This window comes from Typopeltis vanoorti, chromosome 12 (genome assembly GCF_054136105.1).
Source record: "Typopeltis vanoorti isolate ZY-2024b chromosome 12, IOZ_Tvanoo_1.0, whole genome shotgun sequence".
Classification (NCBI taxonomy): domain Eukaryota; kingdom Metazoa; phylum Arthropoda; class Arachnida; order Uropygi; family Thelyphonidae; genus Typopeltis; species Typopeltis vanoorti.
This window is the reverse complement of record NC_143560.1, coordinates 75137202-75156760: the sequence shown is the minus strand read 5'-3', so window position 1 is coordinate 75156760 and position 19559 is coordinate 75137202. Positions and strand designations below refer to the sequence as shown.

At 38.5% G+C, this 19559-nt stretch overlaps 1 protein-coding gene across 2 annotated transcripts in view; it reads left to right on the top strand.

The window, feature by feature from the left end:
* Window positions 1-8770: 8770 nt before the first annotated feature.
* Window positions 8771-19559, top strand: part of Polr2F (RNA polymerase II subunit RpII18) — a 46469-nt gene continuing 35680 nt past the window's right edge. For both annotated transcript variants that reach the window (XR_016549142.1, XM_090401252.1), the window contains exon 1: window positions 8771-8907. Coding sequence is in view for 1 of the 2 variants with exons in the window: in XM_090401252.1 (XP_090257378.1) it covers window positions 8879-8907 (29 nt within the window). In the remaining variant the exon portion in view is untranslated. The remainder of the gene's footprint in view (window positions 8908-19559) is intronic.

The following is a 19559-nucleotide window of genomic DNA, read 5'->3' as shown; positions in this document are numbered from 1 at the left end:
AAATTGCGACATTCTAAATAGTATTACTGTAAAGGAAAATCTCTGGAAAAAAACTAAAAACAAGTCACCCAGTAACACTCATTTACAAACATTATAAAAAAGCACAAGAAATCGACAAACAACAAAAATTGGTTGGGTAAAATGACACTAATACTTTTAAAAGTTTAAGAAATATAATGACAATATGAAGCAAACATTAGTTACGCTTAACAAATTACTAACTCGAAAAAACTTTGACACAAGATTTTATTGCAAAAATGTTGCAAAAAACAACATTTACAGAGAAATTTTGTCGATTTATCGCATAACAAAACCCACAACAACTCATACGATTCTTTTTTCATATCATGATAACCCATGCTACTAAGAAACCTGCCAAGAAATTTCAAACACATTGAAACTACAGTACATTAAAACGCGAACTCTGGAAGCTATACCAACATAGTTAATACAGCATTAACAATTATATACATATCACAAATCACGAGCATCAAACGCCTACATTCCATCCATAAACAGTACCAAAAAAACCTAAATAGCGAAGGCTAATACCGCTCTCTTCATAAAAGCTAAACCTAGCTTCGTAGCAGGTGGAAATAGCCCGCCTCACTCAGCCAATTCTCATAATCATAGGCTGCAAATTATTGTATTCTATATATCAATAAGATGTATAATAATAAATGATGATACTCATAGAAAAAAAATTATGTGTATTTATATTCAAAGAAAAAATATTAAAAACAAATTATGGTACTCTAAACTGTGTACAGAATTTTGTACAGAGCAGAAATATATATATTAAAAGCCTTTGTATCTCAGAGGATGTTGCGTTTGCAGATCAGAGCGCTTGACCGCACGAAGGAAGACTTGCTTTCAAATCTAGTCGCCGACTAGAGGAAATTTTTCTAAGCAATTATTACTATTATATAAAAAGATTATGTACGTGTAAGAGAATCTGTTATGCATAACTGTGTTCATGTAATGAATAAATAATATTAATGCCTTTTATTGCCTTATAGGGAGTATGCACCGCCTTTTAACTCTATCAAGATTTTGGAGACTGACTGGGCAGTTCAATCTCCACCGGTAGCCAATCAAAGATATCTGGCCTGTGATGACTACTTATAAGCTGTCACCAGTGAAAAGTCCGGCAAGCAAGTTCTGTCATCGCTTGGTACCAACTCTAACAGGTATGTTACAGTCTGAATTGATTAGGTTCCACGGTTGATTTTCTTGAGTTTACAGGATGAAAAACCCGAGTTTCTGGAAGAAAAAAACTGCTTGCCCGTAGCAGAGATCGTCTTACTCGGCAACCTGTCGAAGATTGGCTTAGAAAAAGTTCCTCCAGTCGCGACTAGACTAGAATTGACGTCTATCTTCGGGAGGACTAGCGCAGAAGATACAACCGCCACTTCCACTGAGCTACACAGGCCTAATTTTTCTTCATGTCATGAATTATAAAAAAAATCAGCTAACGCCTTTTTATTCCTGTATATATAGGGAGTAGGCGAGGAGGTATAAATAATTAAATTTGATTAAAAAAATACAGACACCTATATGTAGTCCATCGCGGAGGGTCTCCCACGATGAACCTTCGGATAACGAAACTCCAACGCTTCCTCATCCCCGAGAAACCCAGAGAACCAGAGTTGAGCACAGTAATTCAGATGTGGGTGTACCAAGTTCCTATAAAGAGGAATAACAACTTTCTTACCTCTAATGTTAATGTGTTCTTCAATAGTCAAGTAACCTTATGGGCTACTTTAGCAACCGTAGAATTTGCCCTCTAAACTTAAATTTTCTATCTACCACTACCATCCCTATATCTCTTGGCTCATCTATTTCCTGAAGTGCAATACATATATTAATATCACATATGGTTTGTAATCAAAATTAAAAATTTGTATCTCAAAATTACATTTCTCCACATTAAACCGATACCCATTATCTTTAGCACTTACTGATTGCCTATTGAAATCGTCCTGCAACTCTCCAAAACGTCTTGATTAATTATTACACTATCTAATTTGGCATCATCAGCACACAACTATATAATTCCTATCAAGTTATCTCCTCTGTCATTTATGTAAAAATTAAACACTGAGTACAGAGCACTGAACCTCCGACAAACCACTAGTCATCTGTTTTCGCCTCGTTGGTACTCCTCGATTTATCACTTTTTGGATGATGTCCAAAAAGCAGCCACCCTCTTATCCACTTATCCGTGTCATATACATCCAATTTGTTCTGATTTGCATAAAAGTTCATGTAGTAATCTTTCAAATGCCTTTGCGATTTCCAGTAAAATCACTTTGTAGCCATTTCCTTTATCCAACTCAGATATTACTCTGCTATGATCAAAATCAGATAACGCTGTTTATTACCATATATGGAGTAGCCGAAGCCGTTTTATCTAACTTTTGGAGACTGAGTGGGCAGTGCAATCTCCACTGGTAGCCAAGCAGAGATAGATTGCCCAAGGCTATCACTAATTAAGTGGCACGAAGCGAAGAGAGGAAAAAAAGTGCCGCCATCTTGTGGTACCAAAGCCTAACACAATATTTTAATGTCTGAAAGTAGTGTGGGTTTTACGGTCGATTTTTCTGAGTTTTCCAGACGAACAATCCGAGTCGACGGGGAAACAAAACCCACTTGCCTGTTCCAAAGATCGATTACTCAGGAACCGGTCGAAAAAATGCGTAGAAAAACTTCCTCTGGGTATATAATATGCGACCATAGTCTTAGAATCTCCCTTATGTAAGAGAATTCCGCTCCCTTGACACTTTACCACAGCTTAGATTTAAAGAGCCTAGTCAAAGGCAATCCCATTTCCTCGCATATTCTCGGAAAACCATAGCTGTTATCACGTCCAATCGCACAGCTGTACTTACACTGAGATTCTGCAATATCCTAAGCACCTCCAATTCATCCGCCTCTGTTCCCACATTGTTGCTGTATCATAGATTAAAGGTGTAACTTCATTAGAATGATGTACTACCCTTGCAAATTGGGCACTCAATAACTCAATTATTTTTCGCTGTCTCCTCTCGACCATTTCATTCTCAGTAAGGTCAATCTCCCATAGTCATTCTTCTTCGCACTTGCTGCATAACGAAAGAACTCTTTGTGATTTCCTTTCGCCTAATTAGCTAGATTCTTCTCGTATTCTGATTATACCTTTCTTGCCCAAGCCTATTCCTGTTCATTAGTTTGCTAGTCACTTTTCTCTTTATATTCCCTCCACAGCATTTTTTTCTTTCTAGCTCATGCTTAATGATATTACTCCTCCATTTAACTCCTACCTGATTAACTCTCCTCACCAAAAGTATACAATTTAGTACTGCTTCCTCTAGATCAGGGTTGTCCAAAGCTCTGCCAGCATTCCGGATGCGATTTTTTGCGGCCTGCTTGTGGGTTTTTATTTTCCAGAGCGAAAAAAATAAAATAATCCGAATCAAATTCGTGTTACATATTTTAATTCTATCATTAATGGATAAATATCGATGTTGATAATTTTATTTTATTTATTTTTTTTACATCACTATAGACCCACGTCTTTTTCAAATATTAGAAGTATAAAAGAAGCGTTCTGACATTGTTTTGTTCCAACGCCCATTCTCTGGGCGCTTGCGGGAACGTGAACGCGCTATTAGTGTTGTTCGTTTGTTCAGCTATCGAAGTTGTGTGACTGCTGTTTACCAAATCACTAGATACGCATTGTTATGCCACCCTCGGATAAATATTTTATTTTTAATGCGGTTCTCGGATTACCTAAGGTTGGACAGTCCTGCTCTAATTAACCCATAACTATATCCCATTCCCTACTAACATACTTGCCCAGCAGTGTCTTATGCTTATGTATTTAAGCTTCTGCCTCAGCTTGTCATAATCGTCAACCTGGTAGTTTCACAAATATCTGTTGTTGACAGAATATCCTCATGTTTACAATCTTCCAAGTGAAGAGTACATTACTTCTTTAACCAATTGGAAGCAATGTTTTCACTTGGTTATGAGTACTTTTTTATAATATTATGACCGGGTGCAATACTCTCTCTCATCCCTAGTCCTGTCCATCAAATGCTGCCTTAAGTAATTATCTCTTAGCATGTGTATAAATTCTATTTCCCTGCCATGTGATTATTCTTCCTTGCAGTCTATATCTCTATAGTTGAAGTTCCCCATAATCACTCAACCTGTACTCATTGTACTAATTTGGCAATCCATGTCTTCCAGATCATTTGTAAAACTTCCTGGACTATAGCAACATCCAACTGTATATTTTGTGTTACCGGCCTTAATCTCATATGAGATTGCTTCAAATAAACTGCCACTCTCCCGCCTGTCTGCTGTTCGTTTTGGCTGCAATTTATCTGTTATCATGAGCAGTACTCATCTCACCCCCTTCTACCTTCTCTACTCTATCTTTTTGAAAATCCCAAACCGTTGACATTCATTCCTAGAACTACACCATCTGCTGTTAGCCAAGTCTCACTAATGTTTAACTCTTGTTGAGGTTGCATTAATAAATGCCAAAAATCCTCACTCTGGTTGCCTATATTTCTGGCAGTAGTGTATATATATATATATATATATACTGAAGCATTCTTTTAGTACCCTCCCACCCTACTTATTGAACTGACTACGCTATTCAATATTTTTGTTTGAGAGACTAGATTCCTCACTTGGTTATTCTCACCCTCAGTCATTTCATAGGTGCCTTCGCATATGTTAAAGTTACTTTCTTAATTGCTTAAGATTCCCTAAATGTTTTGCCCTGAATGCTCACCGAGCATTGCTTGGTGAGCAATGCCCTATTGAACACATAACGCCAAAACCATTTAGATACAGTCTGTCAGCATTGTAGAAATCCTTCTTTCCTTCAAACACAGACCATAGATTCTACATCATTACTTTTGCACAATCTATGCATAGACTCATTGGTTATCAATGTCCTCCTCTTTAATTCTCCTCTATCAAAGCATAGTAGGAGACTTACAATCTTCACCCTTTCCTTCTTCAGTTTAATAATAATAATAATAATTTACGAATGCCAGGCCTATGAAAATAAGGGGAAAGTAATTGTTGAACTTATGTTTATTTTCCCCAAAACTTGTGAAATTAGTATAACTTGCTGAATGATATCCTAAAAGAAATTTAAATTAAAGTACATGGTTTTTCGTGAGACAGGAAGGATATAAAAGAAGTGGTATGTCTGTCATGACCGCGGTTAGCCTAGTGGCTTTGCGCTTCGCAACCATATGCCTGGGGAAGGAGTGTCCCAGGTTCGATTCCCGTTGTAGACGTGAGGAATTTGAGGATCTTCCTCAGGCATAGCCAAGTTAGCCGGTCTTGGGAGCGGTCAGTAGGGTTTTTCCCGCCAGTTTATCTGGCGTTTTTCATCCCGCAAACAGGCAAACCGGCCCCGTGAACATTCAATTCCCCCCCCCCCTGCGGCAGACCAGGCGACGGGTCGGTTGGGAGTAGTACTAACAAGAAGTCGCATCTAAGTAACACGCGGACCCTGCATAGGAAGCGGGAATAACGCGTAGAAGAAGAGGTATGTCTGTCATGAAATCAGGAAAATTATATCTGCATGGTGAAGATGCAGTGGGGGCCAGTAGTAACAGAAATTTGGAGGCAGTAAAATTTACTGAAGGGCCATTAGATGTAATATTTAGTTGGATATTTTTGTAGGAAAGGGAATATGGAGTAGAGACACAAAGAAATGTATAAGCCAATTGGCTTAGCGAACATCGAAAGGTCATCATTATGGGTGTGTACTTAAAAATGGTAATAATTAAAGAATAGTCCTTGGACGATGAGTCCTTGGACTCCCTGAAGGTGTGATGTAATAATAATAACAATAATAATAATATACATTATAAACAGAGCCGTACTTATGCACAAGTGGAAGCGGCTCAAGCAGAGGCCCAAAAATTAGGCCCAATTTAAGGGCTCCCAATAATGAGAATTAACCAGATCAGTAATTACAGAGGACTTTATAGCAAGACAAAAATTATGGTTTTCAAAGGAAATCAAAGGATTCATGGCGATGCATCGTGTGGCACATGACAGAGCATCGGAGGTTGACGATACATCTGTAGATTCCCAGTGAACATATGAAAACTGAGGGAATGCCTTAAACACTCTAGCTCCTAGGGCCCCGCCGACCTCGGGAAATTTGTAGTCACGTTCCTGATCTTAAAGAAGAAATTGTATTTATCTGTGTAGCTGTAGCACTTTGGGGATGTTTAAATGCATTCCAATAGTCAAATTTAGATTGGATGTAAAATAGATGGACGAACGACTAGACTAAGCATGCATCCTGTATCAAGGCAGTATGTAGGCAGTACAAAATAAAAGGAGCAGTAATCATGTCGTAAGTTGTTGTAATTGTAAGGATATTTCAATGGACTATGACAATGCGTGAGACCTTAACAGGTAGAAGTGAGGTAATGACTCCATTATAAACGGCCTTTATCAGATTGTTTTGGATTACGATGTGCGGATCTGGTTATCTGCATTTGAAGGAGGTTTCGGACAAATTGAAGATTGAATGATGAATTTCTGAAATCTGTGAAGAAAGTCTGAGAGAATTTTTTATAGAATCTTGTCACACTAATGAGGAACAACTTTTTCATGAACTACATGGCAACATAGACAGAACAAAGGACCACGATATAGACTGAACGCTGTATAGAGGGGGTATTAAGCAAGGGAATGAGGAGTAAGTACTTTTGGGATTTGTGAGTGTAGAAAGAACATGGTGCAAAGATGAGTTTATCGCACAGTTGGCTGATATTATTTGTTTTTCAGTAACAACCTCCAGTGATGAATCATTTTGCTCCATGGAGAAATAAAAATATAATAATAATCAGTAATGTCTTTTATTCCCTTGTAAGGAATTAGTGAGGTCGTTTAATCCTATCTAGCTTTGGAGACTGAGTGGACAGATCAATCTCCACTGGTAGCCAATCAGAGATAACTGACCAATGATTGTCACTAATTATAAAATGCAACAGACGAAGGGACTGTCAAACAAGTGCTGCCATCTCTTGGTACCTGTTATCAGCATGGCACAGCAGGAAACGAGACTTCTGACTCTAGAAGACCATCTATAACCTATTGAGCGTCCATTGCCGACATTCCTCGGCACATGAGAGGTGACGTTTGCTTGTGTGCGATGCCTGGCCATCATCATGGTAGCCTTGTTGATCTCTGGCTGTGGAAGCCCAGGCTAAGCAAGGTACGTCGCATGGTGCATTTGGAAATCGGTCAAACTGCCCCACTGTTGTTCTGTTGGGTGAGCTCTATGACTGATGCATGTCGTTGCCTAGATACGATACTAATCGTGACACCCGAAGCTGACCTCTAGAATCAACCATGTGTGGCTGGCCGATGTTAGTCATGTTAGTAATCGATGTCTGTTCATGGTCATATCGGCTTATTGCCATGTTTTATAGTAGCTGCAAGTAACGTTGATATCACGTGTTGCTTCGTTATGGCACGGAATATGTAAATTGGGGGGGGGGGTTTCCAAATCCAAATCTAACTAGGTGTATATTTCTGTCGAAAGTATGTCTACTAAATGTTGGTTTTGTAACTACAGACAACGTTTACATTACAGATTTCGAATGTTATGAATCAATGCCACGCGCGAAACATATATTTAATTGCACTTTCTTAGCGATCAAGAGCTATGTTTTGGAAATTCATAGAGTCAAATATCATACTAGTTTCCTGCTTACAGAATTTAGTTAGCGTAGCAAATATTCCGCCTTGTACTTAATAAACCTTATGATGTAAAAGCTTATTTTATTTGATCACTCGATTGAAATTAAGAGGTCTGTAGAAAGACCATGACAGTTTCAGTTCTATTTGCTTCAAATCTGGTGATCCTAGAATAGTCTAGTATCTTCTTCTACCTGATAGTTTGGACTCACTGTCATAACAGCTTGAAGGACCAAGATTGGTTTACTGCCTGTGTTCAAGAAGTTACTGGCTCAAATTGGCTTCTACTCCTTTTGTGAAGAAAAGGCATCAGAATTGCTAATCCATTTGACAAAGTTTTGGATAATGATTGATTAAAAAATCTGATTGATGTGACATGATATATGATGTCATGTAACGAAAAATTGGAATAGCTCCAATTTTATATCATATCTGAACGACAAGAAACTTGAAACGAATAATTGTAGAATTAAACTGAAGAAAATCGATCGTAGAACCCACACTGTTTCAGGCGCAAAAAAATATCGTGTTAATCACCACAAGATCGCGGCACTTATTAGCGATCCTTTCACTGAATGCCGCTTACACTATGTGATAGTTCATGGCCAACTATCTCTGATTGGCAGTTCAACTATGGAGGGTGGACTGCCAATTCAGTTTCCGAAAGTTAGATATTGCTAAAATGGCTTTCCCTATTTCCTATAAGGGAATAAAAGCTGTCATCTGAAAATAGGTATCAAGTAATTTTTTTTAATACCTCTCAAATTTTATTTATTTATGTATTTTGACAACTAACTCATTCTTAGGCATCACCCAAGGCACTTGAAAAACACACACTCAGCGAAGACGGAGAATGAAAAAAATTAACTTAGTAATAAGTTATTTATTTTCATTCCATATTTTATTTTTTGTTTTGTTTTAGAAGCTTTAACATTAATCATCGCATAAATAAAGAAACCCACTAATACCTTGCAATTCCCAAAGTGAGTAGGCGAGTTAGGGCTACAGAAAATTGAAAATATGTCATGATAAAAGAGAGTTAAAAACGACATCTACTCTAATTGAGGAAACGATTTCCTTGTTTGAGATGCAGCGTGCTATGTTGTATTTTGTATTCCTTAATAATTAAATTAATCTCTAATCGAAAATGGCAGACGAAGAATTTGAACCCGATGAGTAAGTTTAATTTCGCATAGCAACATTTAAAGATGTCTGTTGTTCTTCAGATCTTAATATAATTATTCTGTTCACGATTTAAAATGTATGTTGGATATGGTTTGAAAAGCGAAATTATGGGAAGGTCATATCTGCGTATGATTGGTTATGTGTGATAGTTGTTGTTTGTTGCTGTAAGCTAGAATGAACTGATAAATATGTGTTATAGTTGTTGCTGTAAGTTGATAAATATAGGTCGAACTATTTGTTAGTTTGAACTGCTGTTTACTGCTTCCGGAAGAAACCGGGCGGCACATTTACGGCCACTGTTTCATTTCTCCTGATTAATGTATTAATGTTTGCTGTTCAACATACTGAATTTTATTTGTAGCTGCGTATGAAGTTAACTAACCAAATATTTGATTTCCTTCCGTTCATTAGAAAATGTCTCAATAATCTGTACGTCTACAAAACACCATTCCTGACGTATGTATAATTAACTGAATGATATTTATACTGGGGAGTAATTGTTAACCAATCATAATCTGAATGCATCTGAATGGATTTCGTGTACGGAAACTTGAAAAAGTGTTGCTGAATGAAGTGAAAGTGGATGTGCAGAATCAGGAAAACTAGAGTTATTAGGGGGAGGAAGTGGATATGCAGACATCAGTGAGGCAGTTGAGTGTAAGAATGTGTATAATATGCCTGAGCTAGTACGTATGACAACAAATCAGAATGGGATAGTTAGTAAAATTCATCAAGATAGGGGTGGGACTAACAGGCTTCTGCACTTTATGTATACTAATGCCAGGAGTATTAGGAACAATAAGGAAAAATTTTTGGCCTTGGTTGGCTCTTCCTGGCCACCGGTTATTGGTATTAGTGAGGTATGGCTGACAGACAGTGATATAGCCAGTGGGATAGAATGTGAAAGGTATAGTGTGTTCAGGAGTGGCAGAGAGAAAAGAATGGGGGAGGAGTGTTATTGATGATAGCTGATGAGCTGCAGCCAAGGAGAATTGAAGTTGAACTGCAGGATAGTGAAGAGAGCACATTTGAGGCTATTTGGTGTGAGATTGAGAATAGTTGAACAAAATATACAGTTGGGTGCTGCTATAGACATGGGAGGAAGGAATTGGATTTTATGCTGTTATTAAGGGATAACTACCTGAGACAGCATGTAATGGAATATACTAGGGGTTTGAGAATGCTTGACCTAGTAATTGCATCTAAGAATGTGACTGTAATGAATATGACTACGTTGCCACCAATTGGTGAGAGTGATCATAAGGTCTTGACCTGGGAGGTGGCTAAATGTGTGGAATTTTCAATTAAGAAAGGGTACATGTGGAATTATCGGGCTGGTTAGTATGACAAGCATAGAAGAGTGCTTGGTTCAGTGCCATGGCATGTAAAACTGCAAGGGCTGGAGGTTGATAGTGCATGGAAAATGGTAAAGGAGCATTTGAAGGAGGTAATGACTGACTGTATACCTAGATTCTGGATAGATCAAGTAGGGGTTAAATGGATGAATAACACCATTAAGCTTGAGCTGCAAAAAAGAAAAAACTGTGGAGGGAATTTAAGGAGAAAGGTGACCTGTAGACCCATAAACAGTATAAAGCACAGGCCAGAAGGGTAAAGAGTGTGGTAAGAAAAGCAAAAGCGGATTATGAAAGGAAATTAGCCACGCAAGCTAAAGAGAATCCCAAACCGAATTTTCGATATGCTGCAAGTAAAAGAAAAAATGTATATGGCAGAATGATTTTAAGGAATGCCGATGGTTGGGAGGTAACTAAATCAGTTGATATAGTGGAATTACTGAGTGAGCATTTTGCAAGAGTATGTCATCAGGTGGTGATATTGCAGGAATCAAAGAACCAATAGCTTATATGGGGATTGAGGTGAACGAAATGGACGTGACTAGTATATTACAAAACCTTAATGTGAATACATTTGTGGGATTGGATGGTATACCATCTCAGGTCTTATGTGGAGTGGCTAAAGAATTGTCAGTGCCCTTAACCATTTTGTTTAATTTGAGTTGCGGGTCTGGGTTAGTCCCGAGGAGATGGAAAGAGGAGAAAATAGTTCCACTGCATAAAGGAAGTTCCAAGACTGCTGTCGCAAATTACTGACCAATCAGCATATCAGGAGTCATTGTCAAGGTCTTGGAGAAAGTAGTCAAGAGAAAAATACAGGAATGGATAGATGAAAATGGGATACTGTATGGGGGACAGCATGGTCTTGTGAAGGGTAGATTATGCCTCACTAACTTGTTCATGTTTTATAACACAGTGACGGCTGAACTGGATAAGGGTAATGGGTATACAGTGATACTGTTGGACTTTGCTAAGGCCTTTGACAGGATACCACATGGAATTCTAATCAGTAAACTGCAGCATATGGGGATGGATATAGGGTTGGTGAGATGGATAGGAGGGTGGTTGATGGAGAGATATCAGAGAGTAGTTTATTCAGGAGTAGAGTCCAAAAGACGACCTGTGACTAGTGGTGTGCCGCAGGGTTCTGTTCTTGAACCACTACTATTTAATTTGTTCATTAACGATATAGGAAAGGATCTGAGAGGAACTGTTCATTTGTTTGCTGACGATGATGCAAAGTTGGGTAGAGCAATAGTGAATGCACATGATGTCAAAATTTTGCAGGATGATTTGGATAGATTGGAGGACTGGGCTAAGGAGAATGGATGTCAGTTTAATGTGGCAAAGTGTAAGGTTATGCATTTTGGGGTGAAAAGATTAGCAGCAGTATACCACATTGGTGGAACTGTACTCCAGGAGACTGATGAGGCCAGGGATTTGGGAGTGTTGGTGGATAGGGAGTTGAAGTGGGAGCACATTGCAAAAGTGGCTAAATCAGCTCATCAAATCACTTGGTTACTGAAGAATACTTTGACAAGCAAGTTATTGTTCCTCTGTATCAAGCCTTGATAAGACCCCAAGCTTGACTACTGTGCCCAGATATGGGTGCCAGAGTTTTTTCTTGATGGGGAGGAGGTAGTGAGGATCCTGAGGCGAGTGACCAAGATGATAGCAGGTCTATGGAATGAACCTTATGAGAACAGGTTGAAGATATGTAGGTTGCAGAAATTGGTTGATAGGCAGAAAAGGGGTGATATGATTGAGACATTCTGAAGGGTTTCTATAAGATTAATTCAGAGGATATTTTTCAGAACAGGACTGGTGGTAAGTAGGACTAGGTGCCATCCGTGGAAACTGGGCAAGAGTGTGGTTAGCAAGGGTGTTAGAACTAGGGTTTTTTACTTGGAGAGTTGTGAATGAGTGGAATAAGTTGCCAGAGTGATGTGGGTGCCATGACTGTGAATGAGTTCAAGGCAAAGTATGATAGATACTGTGTGGATGTTGAATAGTTGTTCTTGACATGATGTTTGAGGCCTCCCTCGATGAGTCTAATGACTCCTTGAAGTTGTCCGTAATAATAATCATAAAGAGAAGTCAGCCTTTGGCAACACTAAACTATGCAATTCCTGCACACTACTGCCAAAAAACTCGGCAGTAGGTTACCCATGAGAAATTCAAACAAAATAAGTATAGTAGCTGACACATTAGGGTGATCATACGTACCGATTTTTAGGTGTCTCTCTTTTCCCAGAAAAAGTTAACAGGGTAGCAAATGTCTCGCTTTTGAAAAATTTTCTGCTTTTGGGCTTACGCATTGCTATCATCCAAGATCGCCAGCATATAAGGTGGGCACACGCTTCTGTGTTTACTACTCACATTCTTAGTAATATATTAACGCTTATTGATGATGGATTTTTTACTTAGGTTACTAGCATGTGTGGTAAAGATATTGGAGAAATTGGTAAAAGACAGAATTCTCGGCTGGGTAGATAAGAATATGATAGTTTATAAGAGGTAAATATGGTTTTGTAGGTTTTGCATTAGTAATTTACTTTCTTGTTACAATAAAGGAACAACAGAGTTACATGAAGGAAATGATTACTCAATGATACTGCTGAACTTGGCATATTACAGGATTCCACATAGAACTGTTAGCATAAATTGGAGTAAATGAGGATATATATATATATGATCCCGTGTGCTGTCTGTCCTGAGCAATTTCAAGGCATACAGTAATGAATTTAACTGTTGTGAACTTCTGAACTTTTTGTGAACAACTAATGAATTTATCAGTTTTGAACTTCTGATAACATGTGATATGTGTGTAATTGTATGGTCTCGATACCAGAAACTTTCTACAGGATTATATGGTTGTTGGAAAAACACCCTGGCCAGCAGGGATAGGGAGGCTTCCCATTTATAAAGCTTTAATAAAGCCACACCTGGACTCCTGTATGCCAAATCTGGTCACCTGGATTCCATGGAGATTAGGTGGTGAAGAGGATCTAGAGGTGAGTGACAATAATTGTGGCAGGTCTAAGGAGAATGGATTGAAAGTCTGTGATCTTAAAAACTAGCTGATAGGTGAAAAAGAGGAGAGATGATAGAAGCATATAAGTTATTAAAGGAGTTTTATAGGATTTACACAGAAGGACTTTTCAGTACTTGGCAGGAAGGGAGAAAATGATGGATCACTGTGAAAATTGTGAAAGAGGTAAGCAAGGTGAGTTAGGATTAGTTTTTTTGTTTGGAGCATGGTAAATAGGTTTCCAGAGGTGGTTCTGGGAACTTTTCAGTGAATGAATTTAAGGATAAGTATAAGTATTGTGTGAATAACAAGCCTTAAATTACAAACCACTAAGAAAAAAACAACTAGGACATCCTCTAAAACAGCAGTTCCCAAACTGTGAGCCGCGGCCCCCTTGGGGGCCATAGGTTTTGTTGAGAGGGGCCGTGAAATAATGAAAACAAATTTAAAATGTTTTAAGACTAAGTAGATTTTTTTATTTTAAAACAAATGTATTTAACTTTTATTATTTCTTTTTTGCTATTTTTTATATTTTAATGGAAAAATTCACACATTGGTGTTGGTTTACAAACTTTGCTTCCAGCGTATTTCAGCACTTAATGAATGTTAGTAAATATTGCTTATTCATATGTTTAATTTCAAAGCAGTGGTTAATTGTATTTACTTCTAATGCTCTCCAGGGAAGCTCCAAATCTTCCTGTCCCTTTCATCACGCGTTCGTAATCAGGGACTGTTGATATTGACTTTATATACATATCAAAACTCGTTTTATATTATCACTGTCATCCGAGCTAGTTTTCTGTTACCAATAAAAGTTTCGCATATACTTCACACATGAAAAAAAAAGCTTAAACAAGTTCATGTGGGGAAATAGTAACTCGCTTGCAGTGGTAAACAACACGCCCTCCCGCAGAGGCAATAAAAACAAGTATTTTTATTATGCCAGTGAATAAGGTATGAGGAGTCTGTGTAATATATTTCTCAACAAATAGTGCAGTTAGAGACAACTGGGATAAAAACACACCAATTAATGAATCACATGTCCCCTCATACAGAAACTATGCTGTATATATAGACTGAAACAAAACCATATGTTGCATGGGCAAACACAGTATCTAACTAAAAACTACTGTTATTAATTAGATGTGTGTGTGAGTTCGATTTCCCAAGGCAGCAATAAAATTCAACCGAACGTGTTAAAATTCGTAAAAGTGTTAAAACTAAGTAATATATATATATATAATGAATGTTATGGCAGTTTCACATATGGAATTCGGTTGAAGAGAGTTAGCATTTCAACTCAATTGTTAGCTATGCTTTTATCTTTCGGTTGCGCGATCTTCTGTTAATACCGCACCAATCATATGCACGTTTTAATAACCTGCCTTTGCTGTCTGTTTCGAGTTAGGCTTAATTACCGTAAAGGGAGAAAAGTCACAAAAGAGAAAAATGTTCCTGGTCCGGGGATTCCCTTATTTAGGTAATATTCACTAATTTCATGTTATCAGTCTGTGGTGTGCCAGGCCAGTATCGCTAAGTGGTGATATTATTTGATCTATTCTATGTTAAAAAATTTAACCCTGAGATGGATAAGTGGCTGATAGAAAATAAAAAAAATTCCCGCAAACAATTAGAAGAAGCAGAAACAGACTCAGAAAAAAAAAAAAAAAAAAAGGACAGTATTTCATATTTTACAAGAACAGCTCGCATCGTCTCCAGAACCAAACGGTAAGAGGCAAAAAATGTAATATATGCATTTGATTTTTGCGATATTCGCTGTGTATGTTTTGTATTGAATATAAATACAATAAATATTATAATAATATATCTCTCTATTACGATTTTTTTTTCGAGGGGGGGCTGTGAAATATTTTAATTTTTGCAAAGGGGGCCTTGACATCTAGAAGTTTGGGAAGCACTGCTCTAAAAGATCCAACAATGACTTCTAAGGCCGGAAGGCTACTCTAGGTCTAAATCCTTGAAAAAGCATGATGTTGGGCCTTGGTCTTCTCTTCTGACTACATGGAGATTCCTGTACTTTTAATACAGAGTTACAGAAAAAAAAAATGTTAATCTAATTTCCATTTTTTTTGCTTGGAATTTCGTTAATTTCAGGACCACTCAAATTTATAAGAGGACCTTGTCTCATGCTGGCCTGGTTGGCCGAATGGTTAGTGTATCTGCTCTCTAGCTAAAAGGCTGCAGGTTTGAATCCTGCCATGGGCATGGATGTTTGTGATTGTCTGTGAAAATACTAGTGGTGGTAGTGGGCAGTAGATGGCATTGTTGTAGATGATGGTAGTTGCAGTTTGTTGTAGTTGGTGAATTTGAGTGGTGGAGACAGGGTTGTGGAGTAGGTGCCCTCCCTCGATGAGTCTTTGGACTCCCTAGAGGTGTCACGTAATAATAATAATTATACACTTGTTTTAGAAATTAATACTTTCATATTTTGAATTAAAATGTCTAAATTAAACCACTGTACAAAATGACTTATTAAATATTGTAAAACTACAAAATGTAGTTGTGTATCAAGCTTGAGATAGAGGGCCAACAGGACAAAGTATGTTGTTGTTGGTTACTGCTTTAGTCCAGGAATGCACAGAAATATGTGGATGCCATTGCAGATTAGCAGTGAATGCAGGCTGAGCAATTATTATGAGGGACTTTAAACTATTGAGACACAGATTGGAAGGAAGAAAGAGCACTTGGCAAGATAGAAGAATTTATCAGTTAAAGGAATAATTACCTAAAACCGCATGTGACAGAAGGGACTTGGGGTTTGGGAGTGCTAAATCTGGTAATAGCACCAGAAGATGTCCATAACCAAGTTAGCCACTCTGCCATCAGTCAGGAAAAGTGACCATGCAGTCTTTTGGGAGGTTGCTAAATGTGAAATTTTGTCAAGAAAGGATGTATGTGGGACTCTACAACTGATCATTATAATAAATTTAGAAGGCATTTTTGAGCAGTGCCTTGGTATAAGGAGCTATAAGGAAAGAATGTCAGTGCATGGGAAATGTTTAAGGATTGTTTGAGGGAAGCAGTATTAGACTGCATGCATATTCAGAACCAGGAGGTTAAACCGTGTGAGTAAAATGGACGAGTAGCAATATAAAGTCGGAACTGCAAGAGAACTGGTATTGCCTCTGACCAAGATGTTTGTCTTATTTCTGGCAAGGTTCTTAGTTTTTTATTTATTTATTATTCAGGACAAGATACTTTATTTTCTGACTCCGGAACACCAATTATATCCTCTCCATCCAATAAACAGCGGCTTGTGTCACCTTGTCATTGACCATCAGAATGTCATCCGTGGAGCACACATCGATTAGATCTGGGCAACATAAAAGATGTTTGTCAGTTTGGACGTCTCCGCAGTCACAGCTGTCATCATCTGCATAACCCTATTTCATCAGGTTACGTTTGCATCTGGACACTCCCACTCTAAGACGGTTCAAAGTCCTCAAGGTGCTATAGGATAGGTGATATCCCTTGGTTAACTCTTCCTTAATTATGGAGGCTTCTTGAAGTTAACTGATTCATTCCATAGAACAAGGCGTCGCTCCTCAGGTTTGTGGATCAGTGGTTTAGTTCTTTGCATAAAACTATGCGTCGATTTGAGTCGAGAAGCTGTGATAATATGGCCATACATTGGATGTCTTTCGTCTGTCATCTGCTTTTTTTTCTCCATCTCACCGACCACTTGACGTTTTATGCCTGGTAAGGGATATGGCTTGTTGACTGGGGTTAGTCTTAGGCATCCAGTTATGAATCCTAATGGTATCATTTAAAGCCACATCCACGTGTTTCGCATGGGCGGATGCCTCCCACACTGGTGCAGCATGCTCCCCTGCAGCAAAACACAATGCCAAAGCCGTTGAGCTCCCCACATCGTGCTGGTCATTTTTCTTATGATGTTATTTCTTGCATAGATTTTTCCACTTAGTTCCTGACAATGTACCTTATATGACAAGGTACGATCCAGCTTAACTCCAAGATATTTGGGGTTGCTGCAGTGTTCGAGGCATTTTCCTCTCCAGACAATGTTTACCTGGCGTTTTGCTTCCCTGTTGTGCAGATGGAAAGCGCAAACCTGAGTCTTGTTTGGGTTAGGCTTCAGGCAATTGGTCTCATAGTAATTGGAGAGTATTTCTAAGGCTTCTGTCAATGTCTTCAAAACTCCTTGCTTGACTGCATATAGCTGTGTCGTCAGCATAGATAAACCTCCTCACTTGTGGGTGGGTTGGCTGATCGTTAATATAAATATTGTAGAGCATCGGGGCCAATACGCTGCCTTGAGGTAAACCATTCTTCTGATTTCTCCATCTGCTCTTCTTTCCTTGCAAAGTTACGTAGAATCATCAATTCTGGAGCATGGTTTTAACTACATTCATGAGGTGAAAATCTTTCATTATTTGGTACAGCTTGACCAACAGTTTCTTGTGATTAACAGTGTCATATGCCGCTGAAAGATCAATAAAAGCTGCTCCAGTCACAAGCTTCTTCTCGTACCCATCTTCGATGTGCTGCGTGAGATTTAGAATTTGGCCACAGCAGGACTTTCCGGGACGGAAACTGGCTTGCTCGGGTATAAGTTTCTCGTCAATGTTTGTTGCTATTCTTTCCTGAATCATTCGTTCCAAAGCTTTATACAATTGGCAGAGGAGAGAAACGGGGCGAAAATTCTTCGACTCTGTAGGTTCCTTTCCTGGTTTAAGTAAAGCTACCACTTCAGCTTTCCTCCATAATTTGGGCAACTGAAGAGATTCTACACACCTATTCATCATTTTCACCAGCCATTGGATGGTTACTGGACTGAAACGCTTTATCTGTTCTGCCCGAATGTCGTCCGGGCCAGCAGCTCTAGTCTCTTTCAGGTGGCATATAGCTTTTCTTAGTTCTTCTTCGGAGAACGGAAGGCTAATGAATTAGTCTCAGCTTCTTTAATGCACGTAAGATTGGTTTTCAGTATCTTCTTGTCTGTCCTGCCATTCAATAATAGCTGGTAAGCGATCTGGTTTGGCATGACCTCTGTTAGGTAAACTGGAGTTTTAGTTGGATCATTGCTTAAATTCTTCACCAATTTCCATGCTTGTCTGCTGTTCTGTTTCATATCCAAATCCTGCAATAGCTTCATCCATCTCTTCTTTCTACCATCTGTGAGTTTTTCCATCAGTTTTTCGCCTGCCTCAATTGCATCTACAGTGAAAGGATCCGTGCCATATCTGATTTTATATTCTTTTAGTTGTTCTGTCTGGTCTTCATTAAGCCCAGCAATATATTGAGTTCTGCACCCTCGTGGTATGTGCCGCCGAGATACTATTTTGATGGTATTCATGAACTCTTCATAGTTTCTTGGATCCGCTTCAAGAGTGTTTACTGTCTGATCGAGTTCCTTTGCAAATCCGTCCCATCTTGCTTTTTTAAAATTAAACTGTTGCTTAGAAGGTACTATCTCTGGATTGATAACGGCTCTGACTTCACAAGTAACAGTCTGTGCTGAGTTCTTGGTATCGGCTCTTCTACTATCTTCGTTGCTTGCATGGCTACTTGTTCACTGATAAAGATGTTATCTGGATTATAGCTTCTTCTCCACCTTCCACTATTGAATGATGGTCTTAACTTGGGATTGTGGATCAGCTTCAGTCCTACTCTCTCAGCCCAATTTTCCAGCTCAGCACCATTCCTGTCAGTCATTTTGTCGTCCCATGTTAAACTCTGACAATTAAAGTCTCAGAGTATTATTTTAACCTTCTGGGCCTTAAAGTTGGCAGGTTCTTTGAAGACGAAATCTTCATTAGGTGGCTTATATACCGATGTGATTGTGCAGGACTTGATCTCGATGGTTAATAACTCTATATTATTATGGGATGTCATATGTGTAGATTTAATATTCAAGTCTGGTTTAGCAAATATAACACTACCATATTGCTCGTGTGGTCTCTCAGCTACTAATTTTATGCCATGAATTTTTGGTGTACTGCTGTTTACTCCGCGATGTGTCTCCTGGATAACTAAAACATCACGTTTGCGTGTATCACACGTCTGTTAATAAAACTTCCTTTTCGGATGACAGTCCTTCAATATTTATTGAAGTCGTCTTAAAAGCTAGCCTTGAAAAAGGCTGATTTATAGTTCACATGATTGTTCCGATAGCTGAAGGATTAGCCAATGTTGAGTTTCAACGTTGCCCAGGTTACGCCTGATTGTGATTTCTGAGTGATCGCCTTTGTATATAACACAATCTACGGGGAGGC